The following is a 17943-nucleotide window of genomic DNA, read 5'->3' on the forward strand; positions in this document are numbered from 1 at the left end:
TGCTTTGTGACATGTTTCATATTGTTGCCATGACAACATTTTTCCCTCCGCCGTAAAGAAATGGGAAAAAAAAACTGCTGCCGGCGGAGACATCAAACTTTGACAGGATCAAGTTAGATAAGTAATGTCATCATTATTTGACGTTTGAAGAAAAAATAGATTTAATTGATTTCGCATAATAATTTTTCGATCTATTTTTTTTTAATTGAATCTATATTGAATTGAATCTTGCACAATGAAAACTAGACCTTATAGAAGTTTACCAATTGTTTCACTTATAAAAACGCATTAACCTACCTAATGTACTTTATTGAATTAAAATTGGATTACGAGTATTTGGACGGTCTCAGGAATGTTTTAAAATTGTAAACAATTTTTTGGCTTATAAACAAACGGAATATGTCGATAACTATATAAAATTGTCTCCCTTTTTCTTATTTTTCTATAATAGATTCCATTCTTAAATGTCAAATTACTATTGTGTAAATTTATTTGATGTGTTTTATCTCCGCAACATCTATTATGTAAATTTTTCTTACTGATACACTCATTTGTAAATCATAAAACTTAAAATCGTCAAAGTTTTCCTCTGGTTCTAATACTGGATTTCCGCTCAGACAGTCCGTGATAAGTAGTAAGCCAAATCACCTAATTCTTCATCCGATCTAGCTTTAAAATTCATATCTTCCAAGGGTTTATGGTCAGAGTATACCTTAAGTTTGTTGTCCATTAGCCAATGTTGCCAATATTTTACTGCTTATTTTATGGCTAAGCATTCTAGATAAGTTGCTTTTTTCTTCTTTTGTGCTTCTGTTAACTTTTTTGAAAAATATGCCACTGGTCTACTATTACCATTTTCATCGTTCTGTTTTAGCACAGCTCCCACACCAATCATGCATGCATCTGTGTAAATTTGAATTGGAACATTTGGGTCACATATTTTCAGAACTGGTTATGAACACAATCATGTTTTTATCTTATCAAAGGCTTCTTGGTATTCTTTTGTCCAAATGAACTTTATATCTTTCCTTAATAGTTTATATAGGCGGCAAGTATAACTGCTCTGTGTGGTATAAATTGTTGATGAACATTCTGTATAGATATTGTTGAAGAAGCTGAAGCTGTTTTCACTTAAAGATTCTTTTTGTGTGGGGGTCATCCCATTCTGTGTTTGGTTTTACAGTTTCGGGTGTGACTTCGCTGTTTCCAATACTGTTCTCAATTCTTTTCTCTCTTTGATTTAATTGTCCTTTCCTCCTCCTCCTAAGTGCCTTCTCTGTTGATGTTGGCGATCAATATGGCAAATTTCTCTCTGTTCTGGACTTGATGAATTAATTCATTTCCTCTTGTGTGGGTCCAATCTCTGATGTTACGTAGCCAAGATTTTTTCTTTCGTCCTATGCCCCTTTTACCTTCAATCTTGCCTTCTAATATTACCTGGAGCTGCTCAAATTCCCTATGGCGCATTATGTGTCCTAGATATGACGTCTTTCTAATTTTGATAGTATTGACCAGATGAGGGCGTGTGTTCATTGCTCTCAGTACTTCTTCATTCGTAGTTCTGCAGGTCCAGCTTATTCTTAGCATTCGGCGGTACATCCGTCAACTCTGAATGGTCAATTTTTTGTTTATTGTTTGGATGTTTGGCTGGTAATTGCTGTTTTACCACTTTTGCGTGGTAAAACAGCAGAAGGGATTGTTTCCGCATTGGAAATAATCCCTTTTCCTGCTGCAATTCAGTTTATTATGGATAACGTAAAAGAAACTATGTAGACTCAATACTTTATGAAAGGTGCAATTAGGCATTCTAAGGTAATTGCAATATTTATCAATATAATTTAGCTTCATTTTCTGCAATAGAATATTAAAAGCCCCTTGTGACTTTCTTTGCCTAAATATTTCACGGATCCAATATTTTCTTTGCCGAATTGTACGTTTTGTTTTTTTTTGCGAATCAAAAGAAGTAGACATAATAATAGCGTTTTATTAACTTTACGAACATAGCTTCTTCGATTAAAATTCATGTTTCAATAAATTGAATGTACAGATGTTAAACTATTGGAATACAATTAGGTTACAAAACATTCGTTTTATCGGAAAAAGTTAAAATAATTTCATCTTTATCCAGTTCGTTCCCAAAAATATTCCCATGAAATATTTTTGCATTATTAAATTCGTGAGACACCCCAAAACAAGGATCAAGAAGTCGCCCAAGCACAAAGTGATCCCAATTTTATTTAACCATTTTTTTTAAACAGATTGTAAACACCAGCTCTTTTAGCTTGGACATCAATTAGCTAGAACAAATGACAAACACCGGAAGATAAAGAAATAATTAATTTAATAAACTTTTATGTTTATTGCATGTCTTTTGATAAAAGTAACCTATTAGTTACGCATTGTAAACGTTTCATATTTTTGCCAGTGTCAAATAGATCACTTTTGTAATTTATAGAATAGGCGCAGCCACTATTCAGAAATCTTAGGCATGTCGTTCTGTGAATGGACACTCAATTTTATACCTGACAATTACGATTGTGTGTTAATGACAAAGGACTTTTAGTGTTAAAGGAAATAATAAAATTTATTGAATAATAGATAGTGAGCTATAGGTGTGTGATTGCTATCTAGAATCGTGAATTCAATTGTTTATCAAAGGATTGAGGTCGTTTTTTAACAGGGATGATGATGTATCGTTGCACAAACCGTTTGTAAAATTAGTAACTGGATTATAATAAAAATAAGAAAATTCCATCCGTTATTATTTAGTAAAGTCATTTTCTTTGTCCGAGGATTAGTGCAGCTAAGACGTCTAAAAAACTGATAACGGATTCGGTATCAGCATAAAGTTACTTAGGAAAATTTTTATTATAGTTCTGACAAGACTAGAAAACACAATTTTTATCATATATATATATTCAGGGATTCTACAGTATTTACTGCCTTCCCTCGCTCAACCATTTCCATCTCTCTCTGTTGTCCCATTCGCCATCGTTTAGGCCTCTCTTACTCATGGCGTCGTCTACTTCGTTCCTCCAGGATTTTCGGGATCGTCCTCTTTTCCTCCTTCATATGGGGCTCCATTTGGTTATTCTCTTTATCCATCTGCTGTCACTAGTTCTTCTTACATGTCCATACCACTTTAGTCTTTTTTGTTCTATGTATGTTAGTATGTCTGTTTCTATTGACGTTCTTTGCTTTATTTGGTCATTACTTCTCCTATCCATTCTTGTTACACTGCAGCATCTTCGCAGGCATTCCATCTCTGTTGCTACTATCTTACTGCTGTTTTTCTTGTTTATGATCCAATTTTCAACCCCATATGTCATAATACTTCGCACTAATGTTTTATAAATCTGTGTTTTTGTCTTCATATTTAGGTGTCTATCCCACCATACTGAGTTAAGTTGTCGAATTGCTGTTCTTGTTTGTCCTAATCTTTGTTTAATTTCTTCCTCTGTTGTTGCCTTTTTCGTGATTGTAAACCCCAAGTATTTGAATTTATCCTTTCCCTTGATTGTTACGTTGTCATCAATCTGTAGATCTTCTATGTCTTCTTCACTTGTAGATAGGTACTCTGTTTTCGCGAGGTTAATATCTAGGCCAGTCTTGGCATATTCTTCTTGCAGTTTCTTCATCATGTAGCTGAGGTCGTCTTGGTCTTGTGCAATCACTACTTGATCGTCTGCAAAGCTTAACGTATATAGATCTTCGTTCCGTATCGGTACTCCCATGCCTTCGCATTTTCTTTTCCATGTAGTCAAGGCTTTCTCTAAGTATATTTTGAATATGGTTGGAAATGTGGAACAACCCTGCAGGAGCCCTTTTGTTGTGGTGAAGTCTCCTATGATAGTTGTTCCCATTTTAATGGACACTTTATTTTCTTTATACAGAGCTTTTGTAGCTTCTATGAGTTCCGTATTTCTAATTTGTACATTGCCTCCCATAGTTCTGACCTTGGTACAAGTCATACGCCTTTCTCAAGTCCACAAATGCCAAATGTATATCGCTATTTTTTGTTTTTTTTTTTCAACAGTTGTTCCAGTGTGTTTAAGTGGTCTATGCATGATCTTCCTGCCGTGAAGCCTGCCTGATCCTCCCCGATTTTGCCTTTTATTGCTTGCTCTATCTTTTCTCGCAGTATCTTCCCATATAATCTTCCTATTGATGATATTACGCTTATTCCTCTGTAGTTTTTGCATGGTTTTCTATCTCTTTTCTTAAATATAGATATCATATATGCCTCCGTCCATTCCTTTGGGAGTTGTTCTCCATTTATCGCTTTCTGAAATATCCATTGTACCATCCGGTGTAATTTTTTTCATCTGTATTTTATAAGCTCAAGTGAGATGCCTCCAGGTCCCGGTGCTTTCTTATTTTTGATTGCTTTTATGGCCGTTCTCAACTTAAATCTCACAAAATATCATACAATCTACAACAAACCTACCTAAGAAGCCAAAAGGCTAAAAAATTAATAGGATTCTCCTTATAAACAGATATATTACAATGACGGCCACTCTCATTGTGACGTCAAGACTAAGGGATGTGCTGACTGTGGAATGCGCAATATCATACCCGTTATTCTTTGTATCATGGCTTCAGAAAGTTGTGTTGGTGTCACGATAGTACGAGGTCGTGAAGTTGACGCGTTTTCAGAATGAAAATACGTCATGTGTGCGAGAGTACCTTAATGTTCATTTTGGAGAATGAATAGGCAGACGAGGAATCGTTGATTGGCTTGCGCGGTCATGTGACCTGACACCCTGTGATTTCTTCCTGTGGGGCCTCCTCAAGAGGACCACGTACCCTTCCCAACCTCCGAACTGCAATTCAAGAAGATCTTGAAAATATTCGCGGACAGATTGGCAAAGGCCTTAGAAAATTCCACTGTTGAACAGTGTCATTAGTTACTGGGATTAGGGGCTAATTGAATTATTACAGTGAGAATGTTCTTTATTAAAATAAGGTCATGATTCTAAACATCTGATTTATCTTTCTTCAGTAATTTTAGTTGGCTTACTGATTGGTTCCTTCACTTTTTATCTTCGAATCCTTTTATTTCTTCGTAGCACAAGGATTATATCAAATTTTTCTTTCTTTGAAAAGGCGAAGCGGAATTGATTTTCCATCATATTTGAACCAGACAAATATTTCTGGACAATAGTTTATATATGAGTGAATAGTATACATTCAATATTATTTTTAAACAACATTTTTCTCACTCTTTTACTTTTTTTCATATTTGCTATTTTCTACTTGAACTGAATATATCTCTATGGATTTCTTGTTCACTACAAAACAATAAAATTCAACAAAGGGATTTTGTTTGCCGTTTTACGAACATGATCAAAATTATTAAAATGATGTACCCGGTATGGAAATGAGTCGTTGCATTTTTTGCATAGTTCTTTGTCAGCTGCAATTCCACCGACCACACATTAGTAGGTGCTGTATAACGGAATGGTGGATCTTCCATAAAGCTGCCATACACGAAGTATTTGTATAGATACTATAAAAGTTATAGAATGAATCCGTAAAATTTTTCATTTCAACGTTCAATCCGTTTTTCATTTTATAGAATGAAGTTATTGATTTTGGATTTAGTCTTTATAACATTTAGGTGTTGATATTATGGATATTTCTTTTTCTACTATTTGTATTTTGTTTAGTCACTTATTTTGTTGAAATATTATCATTTCATATCTTTCTAGGTCGATCTATGTTTCTTCTTCAGAGTGATGACTTGTTTCGAGCGATTTTGTCTTTTGTTTTGACTTGGTCTTCTTAATTCGGTGTTTTTTCTGACTTCATTTCGTTTATTTTTTTTCGTTACCTCATTTCGTTACAGCTCCAATAGATAGAATCTCAAGGACACGTGATCAGTGACTGTTTGCGTTGTAATTGGTCGTCTGCAATGTTAAATACGTTTGAAAACGACTCGGGGAAGCCGTGTACATACCGTAATTAAATAAAATCATTTTGTGTTTTTATTTATCCTCTGAAAAAAGCTCTTAGAAAATATAAAACAGCTAGGTCTAAGTGAACATCTGTATAAGACTATGCAGAAAGCTGTGCTACTCTCGACGTCCAGATGCGTACGAAAATTTTTGGGAGATACTTCGACGTACCATGTCACCTAGAGCTCGATAACACGGAAAGAGTCCCACCAGAGCTCAATCACTTTGATACCTTAGCTATCATTTTGTGTTTTTATTTAGGTTGTTTGAAGTAAGGAGTAAATGCTCATAATCACCAAGAGAAAGAAAAAAAAACAAAATTTACTGATGAGAAAAAATGTATTTTATAAAATTATGTATTTTAATAAAAAGATGGTATTTTGGGCTTAATCTCCTATTTAAATCTACAGTTATATCAAGAAGTACAAAAGTAAAACTCTACAAAACAATAATACGCCCTGTCCTAACATATGGTTCAGAAACCTGGACTTTAACAAAAAGCGATGAAAACATGTTAGGATGTTTCGAAAGAAAAATACTAAGGCGCATCTATTGAGCGGTAAATGAAAATGGTGTCTGGAGAAGACGATACAATTTCGAACTCTATAGGACATACCAGGAACCAGATATCGTAAAACACATAAAGATAGGATGTCTAAGGTGGGTAGGCCATGTAATGCGGATGGAGCAAACCGACCCAGCTAGAAAAACGCTCCTTGATAGACCTATTGGTCAAAGAAGAAGAGAAAGACCCAGAACAAGATTCCTAGATAACATCGATGAAGACATGAGAAATATGGAAATACGTGCTTGGCGGAGGAAGGCGATGGATAGAGTCGACTGGAGAAAAATTCTTGGGGAGGCTAGGACCTACACAGGGTTGTAAAGCCAAAATGATGATGATGATGATTTCTAACTAGGCATACACGAAAAAGAACATTTTTATTGCCTTTCTTGACTACACAACGGCCTTTGATTCAGAACCACATGAATGGCTTACAGATATATTGATAAAATATAGAAAGTTGATAATAATGACCCTTTAAAAGCATATAATGACGGAGTGGAAGACTAAAATTCGTCTTCAAATACCTGGTGAAAATAATATCGAAACTGAAGATATCCCAATTAACCGGGTCTTTTTCAGGGCAACTTGTTGAGGCCACTTTGATTCTGTCTAGCGATTAATCCACTATCTCAACTACTGAACTTTAATAACTCAAGTTTTAGCAAAAATAACAATACTGTTGTAGCGAAGGTTTATCATTTGTTGTGTATGGATGATTTGAAATGAATTGCTTCCACTAGAAACCACCTAAATCAGATCCTAAGAACTGTGGCAACTTTCAAACTTTTGAAATCAGTATGTACTTTGGATTAGACAAGTGCCTTATACTAAATATAGTCAGAGAAAAGGTTCAGCCCGAATGTTTCGATATGAAAGAGGGCCAAAACATCGAGGCCATGGGTGTAAATATGTACATTATTTATAGTACAATATCTCTAAGTACATCAAGAGGCAAAATTGACCATAAACTAATAAAAATCGAACTAACTTCTGAGTTTGTGCGAAATAAGTAAGCAAGTTGATAAAGTGGTTGCTAATTTAAGAATTCATTTTTTAACGCAGGCTGAGACATCTACTTTACATCGCGCAATTTGCGCAGTGTATGACACAACGCTGTTTAAACTGAGAGAACAAGAAATGCGCATAAACCACCTTTCTAAGCAAGTAAAACTGCCCAGCTGGATGAGTAAATCTCTGCATGGGATTAACTAAAAATTACCTAAAATGTATTGTCAAAGACCCTCAAGTCCAAAACGACAAATGCCAATAAGGATGTCAAGGCCAACAAACCATCAAACATCTTACCGGAGGATTCCAAGCGTTTGTCCGCACTAATTATAAATAGCGCCATGACTCAGTGGGAAAGAATATTCACCAGGAATTAGCCAAGAAACTAAGACTTCTCCAAACTGATTATCTACCTTATTATCAATACGCCCCTGGCAGACTGCGTGAAAACGAGAACAATAATAGAATAACATAATAGAGCGGATCTCATACTAGTTAATAAACTTACTAGGCAAACACCACTAATAGATGTGGCGATACCTAACAATAATAATCTGCTGGTTAAATACAACGAAAATAATGCCAAGTATAGAGACAGTGTAAGGAGACAGTGGAGAATGGAAAGTATTTAGGCAGTAACTATTATTTTATCTACTACTGGTGTTATTCCGAAAAAAGCTCTTAGAAAATATAAAACAGCTAGGTCTAAGTGAACACCTGTATAAAACTATGCAGAAAGCTGCACTACTCTCGACGTCCAGAAGCGTACGAAAATTTTTGGGAGATACTTCGACGTACCATGTCACCTAGAACTCGATAACATGGAAAGAGTCCCACCAGAGCTCAATCACTTTGATACCTTAGCTATCTGTGATGAGCGAATTTTCCCCTTAAAGGGAATGTAAGCCGTATGGCAAAATCTAGGTCAATAATATTTTAAAAAAGCATCGCCAAAACACCAAAACCTTATCAAAGATCTAAAAATTTACTCTACGAAATCTGCCTGCCACCGACGTCCCACATGCTGTCACGTTTAGCGTCGCCTGCAGACGTGCCCTGCCGATCTCCAGGCAGCGACCCTAAACCTAAATTATTCCTCTCCATTTTCATGGGTGTGCATTTTATATCTACTTTCAGGTTTCACTTTTTGTTCCGTGACAGGTATCCCTGCTACCATTTGGGTATCAGTGCTAAAAATGTCCAGAGAGCATTCGCAGGGGGCCGCGCCTGATAGAAAAACTGATAAAAAACTCCTACTGCCTAAATATAAAAATAATTTTAGGTATTAACAAATCATCAGTCTATAATATTTTAAAAGACTATCGCCAAAATAATGTTGAATTTAAACCAAGAAAACTTTGTAAACTCTGAAAGTTGGGGGCCAATGTATATCAATAAAACTCACAACTTTCTTTTGGAGCCAATTGTTGGCCTTGTCTTGCTCTGTCTCTTAAGTGTAAAGAAGAACATCTTAAAATGTAAATCTGAAAAATAAGTTTGGCTGTATTATTATATTTGTTTCTAAGATCACACTAATAAAAAACCGTCATTATACAACACGTATTTATTTAGTGTGTGGACTGCCATATCTTAATACTTTTGTCTTGTGGACCCAACAAAGCCTGTCTTAAACGCGAAATGCACCTGCTTGTTTCGCCATGGCCAACTGATTAAACTGGCTTGAATATATTGCTAATGTTGGCCGTTTTTGTGCCGCTAATTGGGTATGTATGCACAATCGCTGAGACGACGTTAATCATTCCGATTATGTTTAGTATAAAAGATCCTGCTTACATTTTTCTATGGCATTTATAATATTTATAGTAATTTATATAAGTTACGTTTAATATGAAGAATTTTTTGTGACGCATTCCAAATATTAATTATAAATGCCACGGAGAGATTAGTTTTTATACAAAAATCAGTGGAATGTAATTCTGCTTTTGAAAACGGTAAATGCTTTGTTTGATTTGGTTATATAATTAACATCATTTTTCCTATTCATAGTTTGGCAAGAAAGTCATAACATAACGTTAAATCCATATATAAACATACAGTGTTTAGACTGCAATGTATTTAATCAGTTAATCTGTTGTAAAATATTTACCCAACAAATGCCAAGAGGGCTATTCTAGAAGTGATCATTACAATTTCGAGAAAATTCCTTGTGCTGCTATTGTCCATAGACTTCTGCCACGTCTGGGCGATCCTTCACGTATATTTTTTTAAATTTTCGATACAGCACTCTGAGTAACATCAAAAATAGTTACGATATCACTTTAAGTAAAGTCCTGTTGTAACAAAGCAATTACTCTAGATCTGTCAAAATGAGATATCACGTTTCTATTCATTTTTAAGCGGCTCAAATCAAATTTAGACAAAGACTGAAATTAATGTGTAAATATGAGAATCAGTTGAATGTGGCCAAAATGATACAAAAACGATTTAAATTATTTTCATTTAAAAACACTCTAGAATGAATATCATCAACAGTTTTGAAACCATCATAGATGTAGATGTATTATTTGTACGTATTCCAAACGGGTACACGTAAACTCATCACCAATTAGCATAAATACCCTCGTACATAGTACAAAATCATTACCGCCATAAAAATCGGGATTTTAAAATAGACCCCGAGAGATTGGTAAACTCATCACTGATCTACCTGCACCCCGTTTCAGGTAAAGACCATAAACCTCTTGCAAACCGCTAAGATTGGCTAATTTGGCAGAATAAATCTAAAATAAATGTATTACATGCAAATGCAATTAATTGGTTTTTATTTGGGAATTTCACAAAATTCTATTGATAAAAACTATGCGAAAAAAAAAATTCCCTTCATCCTCAAGGATGTTCTATCCTTGTTCCTATAACATGGATAGTAAACTGTTCTTTGATTACGTTTTGAGCCAACGCGGACGAAAAATGATAGTTATCAATAATTTCAAATTTCAATTGAAAAAAACTCTAAAATCGAATTGTCTTTTGTGCGACAAAAGGGTGTAAGGCTAAATGTCATACAACTAGTGAGTAGATTTTATACCGTTTTTTTTTTTTAGTTGTTTCGCACTGATGACGGATCATTCTGATCAAACAGAAAAAAATCAGCTTAAATAAGTTCTTTAAGTCAACTGTACAAGATGTTTGTTGTAGACAAGGCATAATATTACTTCGTTGCTTTAAGTGGATTACCCTTTCTGATATTTCATTTTTGGATTTCTGATTAAATTGTTAAAGACACTTTGTCACTTAAGCATTTTGATGCATTCATTAAACTTTACCTTCTTCCTAGATAATCTGTTACGTGGTGCGGCTATTTACGCAAAATTAACACATTTTCTATAATAATTTGCAAATGTTACAATCGCTTTGTTTCTTTTGCATTCTGGGGTGTAAGATACTGTTTATTCGAAATCTTATGTTCTAATTTTACACGTTTCTTTTAACTTTTTTTTCTTATGAATTGTAATATTTTAGGGATAATACCACAATACGTATCATCAATATGCGCGATAAAATCATATGTCACTTTCCATACTACTATCTCTGAACGTTCAAAAAACACTTTTTTTTTTTGCTCAGACAAATTCTATCACACCTCCCTTAGACCTTTCTTCCTGCTATATGCGATGAAACTCTTTCCAAATACAATAAGCTTGAAACCCCCCATGCAACAATTATTTAATCATTTTACAACATACTCGCTTCTTTTCCAGATCATTGTCATATCTATACAGATTCATCCAAAACTATTGATGGTATGGGATCAGCAGTTATAACTCCGAACATTGTATTACAGTTTAAATTATCTTCCAGTTGCAGTATTTAATCTGGAGAACTATACTCCATTCTGCAAGCCCTTATTTATATACGTAACCAAAAAATTCCAAATTCTGTCATAATTACCGATTCTCTCAGTGCATTACATACGATAGAACAGTTATATAAAAGTAATTCCATAGGTATTTTAATAAAAGAACAATTACATTTGCTAAACAACGCGAGGCACCAAGTACGCTTTATATGGGTTGCATCATACATTGGACTTAAGGAAACGAACAAACACCTTTCATGCCAGGGAAGCAATACACAGTGCCTCTTCAGTGTTAGTGAACTTAGTGTCTGTTTCCGACTACAAATCGTTCTTTAAAGAAACAGTGACAAATGAATGAAAAAACGAATGGAATCTTTCACAATCAACTCTACACATCATAAAGCCCTCAACCGAATCTTGATGCGAGATAAATTTAAATCGCCAGCTAATCTCCAAATCAAATCGCCCTATTTGTGACTTATGTAACTGCGACATTAATGTAATACATATATTAATAGAGTGTCCTAAATATATTATCGAAAGACAGAAACACTCACTACCTAACAATATAAAAGCAGTCTTAGGAGCCTATTGTAAATTTACAAATATGTTTAATTACTTAAAAAATATTAATGTTTTAAATAAACTGTAACTAATAATGTCTTGTAAACCCTATTTACAAATTGTAAAATATAACATTCTTACCTAATTGTGAACCTAATAATTAATCTTCAGATTTAAGTTTCTATGTATTAACCATAATACAGCTACTAACCCTAAGTGGTTGATGCTGTTATCAATAAAACAAAACGCTGGAAATTATGATGCGAGAAACGGCGCCAGCTGTAGAAGACTCGCCTATTATATACATACTCATTGAAGATTGAAGATGGTAGTGAATATTAAGCAGCTATAAAAGAAGAAAAACGAATATATGTAATGAAAATGCTTTAATGGATGAGTGAAGTAAAAAAAGATCAAATTAAGAATAAATATATTTAGAGGAAGTGCAGAAGAATGGAAATTATCTATCATGTCAACTATCCACAAAAAGGGCAGCAAGTATCAGTGTGAAAATTACAGAGGAATTGCGGTAAACAGCACAATAAGTAGGATGTAAAATAGAAAATGACTATAGAGATTACGAAGCAGAGGAGCAAGCTGCTTTTAGAGCACAGTAGACCACTTGTACTCTATTACGCAAGTTATTGAGAAAAAAACAGCCGTCAATAAAGAACCTGGTGTACGTAGACTTACATAAAGCATATGACAGTGTACCCCTCCACACATGACAGTGTCCAAAGTCTGTATAATGGAACGACTGCAAAAATTAAAACTGGATCAAGGATATCTGAGGGATTTAAGATCACGAAAGGACTAAAGCAGGGTTGCTGTATTTCGCCTACTCTTTTCAAAATTTATCTGAAACAAGCACTGAAGCTATGGAAAAGAAAATGTAATGGCATGGGAATCCCTCTCAATGACGAGACTACACTGTACACCTTATGTTTCGCTGATGACCAAATACTGATTGCTTAGGATCATGACGACTAGAGTTACATGACTCGGAAGCTAATAGAAGAATATAACAAATGGGGTCTCGAAGTCAACATTAAGGAAACTGAAACCATGTGTATTGGAGGGACAAAGCAGTCCATTATATTAGACGATGGAGTAGAAATTAGACACTGTGATGAATACAAGTACCTGGGTATGAAGATAACTCAAGATGGAACACTCGATGCTGCTATAAAAGACATACAGGGTAGAAAAGCCATATCCATGATGAACGGCATTCTGTGGGACCAAACAATATTTAAAGCGAACAAACAACTCATATACAACACCATACTTAAAAGTGTAATCACATATGGCAGTGAAGTTTGGCAAATGAAACAAAGAACAGAGAAACTGTTACTAGCAACAGAAATGGACTTCTGGAGAAGAGCAGCAGGCAAATCAAGAAGAGATCGGATACCAAATGAGAGAATACGAGAAATGATGGAAGCAATTAAATGATGGAAAAGATGGCATACAATAGTTGATGACATAAAAACAAAACAGTTAATATGGTACGGCCATGTACAGAGAATGCCAGATGACAGGATTTCGAAACAAATTTTGACGTGAACACCACACGGAAGAAGAAAAAGAGGAAGGCCGAGAAGAAGATGGAGAGAGGGAATTTAAAAAGAACTAGAGGAAAGAGAAATCCCTCCAGGCCTATGGTTAAATAGAGAAGAATGGCGGTTAGGAGTCGGAAGGCGTCGGAGAACGCTGTAAACCGATAGTAGTAGTAGAGGAAGTGCAGACGAATGATGCCGAAACGAAAAAGACAAAGAGAGGAAGAAATACGCTTATGCAAGACATATATGTGGAGGAAATTACTATTGGCGCAATCCAAAATAGAAATTTATGGAAAATGTAATTAGTGAGGATACAGATCTGTACCGTACTAAAATTTTCGTCGAGTACGTTGAAATCTAAATCCTGATCGAATGTATGATTGTTCTAATTACTATTTAACAAACTATATTACACAAAATACCGACCGCCTTAGGAAACCTGTAAATCTCTATCTAACAGCAGCAAATAAATGCAAATCACCAGCAATAAGACATTAAAACACGTGACTGAAAAATTCTATTTTATTAGTTGATTAAGTCATACATATTCAATATAACTGGCATGTCAGATAAGATCTTAGGTAGTAAGTTTTAACTGTAACTATCTTGTAATTTATCATGTTTTGTGCAGGTGAGTCGAATGACTTAGCCGTAAGCTTTTCTAATCCGCATCTATGGACAGGCAGTGATAGTGGTGAAATATATGATATTGTTGATAGTAATTATATATAATTTTTGCGGTACACTGTTTTTTTTTCTATTTTATTTTATTTGTTATCTCTTTCTACAATTCAAATGATTTAATTAACCATATATTATATAATGTGGCTCATAAATTATAGGTATTATTTTATATACATTTACGTGTCCCATTTCTTCATAAGGCTTTCCTGTTTCTGTTTTTTAACAATAACAAACTGGGGTAGTGTAAATTTATTGTTTATGTTTTTTTTTTAACAAGTTTAGTGTCCTAGTCTTTTTCCTTTATTCTCTAGTCCTACTACTCAGTTAATTATTTTTTAGTTTTTTATTATATATGTGTTCGTTAGAATTGAAAGAATGGAAGTCACTTTCATCTTGTTTTGCAGTAGATCAAAATTAGTGCTCTTAATCTGTACACCATAATTTAAAATGCCTCTAAAATCAAGATACCAATTCTAGCAATTCCGTTAAATGGTTATAATTTGGACTCTCAATTTTAATTGATTTCTTAATATTTAATTTGGTCCAATATCTTTGGTAGGAGCCCATCGAGCAAACTTCTCATTTTCCTCTTAAAATTTACAGTTTTAAATGTTTTATAAAACACATTTAGTAAAAATTAAGGCGAACAGCAAAATTATTAACATAATAGGGATATATGCACCAGAAGACTGCAAACCTGACAGCGATAAAGAAGAATTCTATGATGAGCTACAAACAGTAGTGGAAAGAGAAGTGAAGCAAAATGAATTACTTACATTATTGGGAGATTTCAATGCCAAAATAGGACACGAAGTAATACCAGGAATAAAGGTTTAATGAAAGAGTTATTTTTTGATCATAAAATTCAACACAAATACACGTTTGAAAATACAAGAGGACATAGATCAATGATAGATTATTGGTCACAAACAGAAATATTCACCATAAATAGATAGTGGATGTGAGAAGTTTGACGTCACCCAATGTAAAAAGCGATCACTATTTGGTACTTGGTAAAATTAGATTCAATGAAAGATGGAAAGAGAAGCTTAAACAAACCAATTCAGAGCAAATAATAAAAATAGAAACGGGTGTGGCAGTCCAGTGGGACTGCCGGTAGAAGTTATACTTCTATACACGCGTTCGCCGTTAAAAATTTATATAGGAGTCAATCTGCACAATCATTACATATGTAATGCTATGGGTAAGAGAGAGCAGAAAGAGAAAAAGAATTAGTTATATAAGTATATGGTGCATCGTTTGCTGTATATAAACATTTGACCTGTAATAGGAGTATAGTAAATGAAGGATTGTATCAATATTTTAATGAAAATATATATTTTTATTTTTATATATGTATAAAAGGAGTTGAATGCAAAAAAAAATGCTGAATGCAAATTTACACATACTCTGCAGTAAAATTCATTGTTTATTTTGTTATTAATATAAAAATTACAATACAATAAATACACTGCAACATAATTCAATATAATAATACAATATAAATTAAAATGTAATATTCATAAGTATTTAAAACTGCCAATATACATAAATTACTTTACGAAGATAAAAATAAAAAACCAACAACTGGGATTATGTTGTAAATTTTCCGTGCGTATAGAAGTATAACTTCAATAAAAAATATTTAAGAGATGACTCCATAAAATCATTATATCAAAAAATGCTAGAACAGAAAATACAAATGGAGAATATCGAAAATGAAAGCAATGACTGCAATTAAAGTAACTTAAAACCAAATTAATACCATTTAACGGGTTTTTACCCAAATATTTAACAAATATTACCACAACTCTTTAATGTTCTGCTTATTTTTTTAACATCTTTGCTTCTAAAATGTTCTTTTATTATTTCTAATTGTTTAGTCAGTTCTGTTCCATTTCTTCTTTTGGTCTACATACGAGTGTAACCAAAGAAGCAAATCAAAGGATGTTATATTAGAGGAACTACACTATAATATTAGTGTCTCTCAGGGAAGTGTACTTGGGCGACTTATCTTTATAATTTATTTAAATTTATATATTGATTGTAACTTTGTGAATCTATTTGCAGATGATGTTTTATTAGAATGTTATAGTAGTGATGAGTATTTAGTGAACTTGGTTTTTAAGTAGATATTTGTCTAATGTTTAGTGATCACCTAGTACAATAACTAAAAAAATATATTTTGCGTCCGGTATATTTACTTGTCTATCAACCTATAATAATCCAACCACATTTTGAATATTGATCGAACATATTTGATCTTCGATCTTACATCTTTTTAATCTGAATCGAATTTCTTAATCGCAAAAGCTCAAAAATCGATGAATACGCATGATTTTACATTGTAGTCGACTCCGACACCGATTTTAAATACTAAAAAATCCGGATTTTAAATCGTCTTGATAGCGGTCCGGTTTTAACATTTAAATTTTCTTCGACAACATGTTTCTGTGACGAAATGTAATGAGAATATTATTTATTTACAGGTCCAATGCTGGATCAAGAATTCCCGGAGGAGAAAACGCTCCACTTGATAACTTTGACAGAGAAAAGCCACAGTTGCGACCCCATCAGGTGAGGTTTACTCTTATTAAGAAACAGTTAAGTAGTTGCATATTTTATAAATTTATTTTCTGCACACTTTGATTTTAATCATTTCTTTTCATCGTTGAGTAACGAGAACGTGTCAGACACGCACTAAGGTAACGTTCTAAAATGTGTTGGTTTTCACTTAATATTATTTCGCGATAGTACCTCGAGCTGGGTTTAACCGAAAGTGATGTTTTATTTTGCCTTTATCCTTCTACGTTTGTTTCAATATTAATTAATAATATATATATATATATATATATATATATATATATATATATATATATATATATATATATATATATATATAAATTAGTAGAATTTCTTTTTTTATTATTTTCTTTTTTAGACGTTTCGGCAGGAAATCTTTTTCAAGAAAAAATATTGACTAAAAAATATTCTATCAACGATATAATAAGGTTTAAAAGAGAAACCTCTTTTGACTTTTTGTCGAACTTTCGGAATGGTTTTATTCCTTTTTTAAGACACTGTAATGCATATAAAAAAAATGTATAAATATTTACAAAATATCACAATTCGTCAGTGCAACTTACTAGTCGTTGAGATTATTTAAAATAAACTTTGACACTCAACATTACAAACACAAATTTAAAATATAATAATGGACAATACATTCTAAAAATTTTGGTCAGGATAGTAAAACTTAGTTTATTTCATGACATACTTTGATGGTATGTTTTAACTCTAATACATAGAGAACAGAAAGAAAAAACAATGTGATTAAAGTGTAATTAGTTGTTCTTAATATTGTATTTATTTTTTCAATAAGCAAGGGACCCATATTTGGGTAGTTTTGATTTTTAATCATTAACCTGTCTTAATGGAATGCAACCAGTTATGCATACAAGAATATTTAGACATTTATATTTATTTTATTTTTGATATTTTTCCAGTAAATACCAATAAATGTTGCTCAATTTATCTATGTCAGACTTTTTATTAATGCAAGATGTACTGGATTTTATGCAACGCATTTCCAAGAAAACGCGTTTTGTATGGTTTTTTGCTTTTGTGAAAATACAGCAATCCTCGAAATTGAAATTATGTTTCCGAGTTATCGCATGTTCTGCGAGTGCACATGCATTTATTTTGTTGATTTTTATGTCACTGCGATGTGAGACCACCCTATTGTGAAAATTACGAGATGAATCTCCGATGTAAACGTTGTTG

At 33.3% G+C, this 17943-nt stretch overlaps 1 protein-coding gene across 4 annotated transcripts in view; it reads left to right on the top strand.

Moving 5' to 3' along the window:
* LOC140435189 (uncharacterized) overlaps positions 1-17943 on the top strand; it is a 1123409-nt gene that overhangs the window by 273407 nt on the left and 832059 nt on the right. For all 4 annotated transcript variants that reach the window (XM_072523966.1, XM_072523965.1, XM_072523967.1 and 1 more), the window contains exon 2: positions 16650-16737. In XM_072523966.1, coding sequence (XP_072380067.1) covers positions 16650-16737 — 88 coding nt within the window. The remainder of the gene's footprint in view (positions 1-16649; positions 16738-17943) is intronic.

This window comes from Diabrotica undecimpunctata, chromosome 2 (assembly GCF_040954645.1).
Source record: "Diabrotica undecimpunctata isolate CICGRU chromosome 2, icDiaUnde3, whole genome shotgun sequence".
NCBI lineage: Eukaryota > Metazoa > Arthropoda > Insecta > Coleoptera > Chrysomelidae > Diabrotica > Diabrotica undecimpunctata.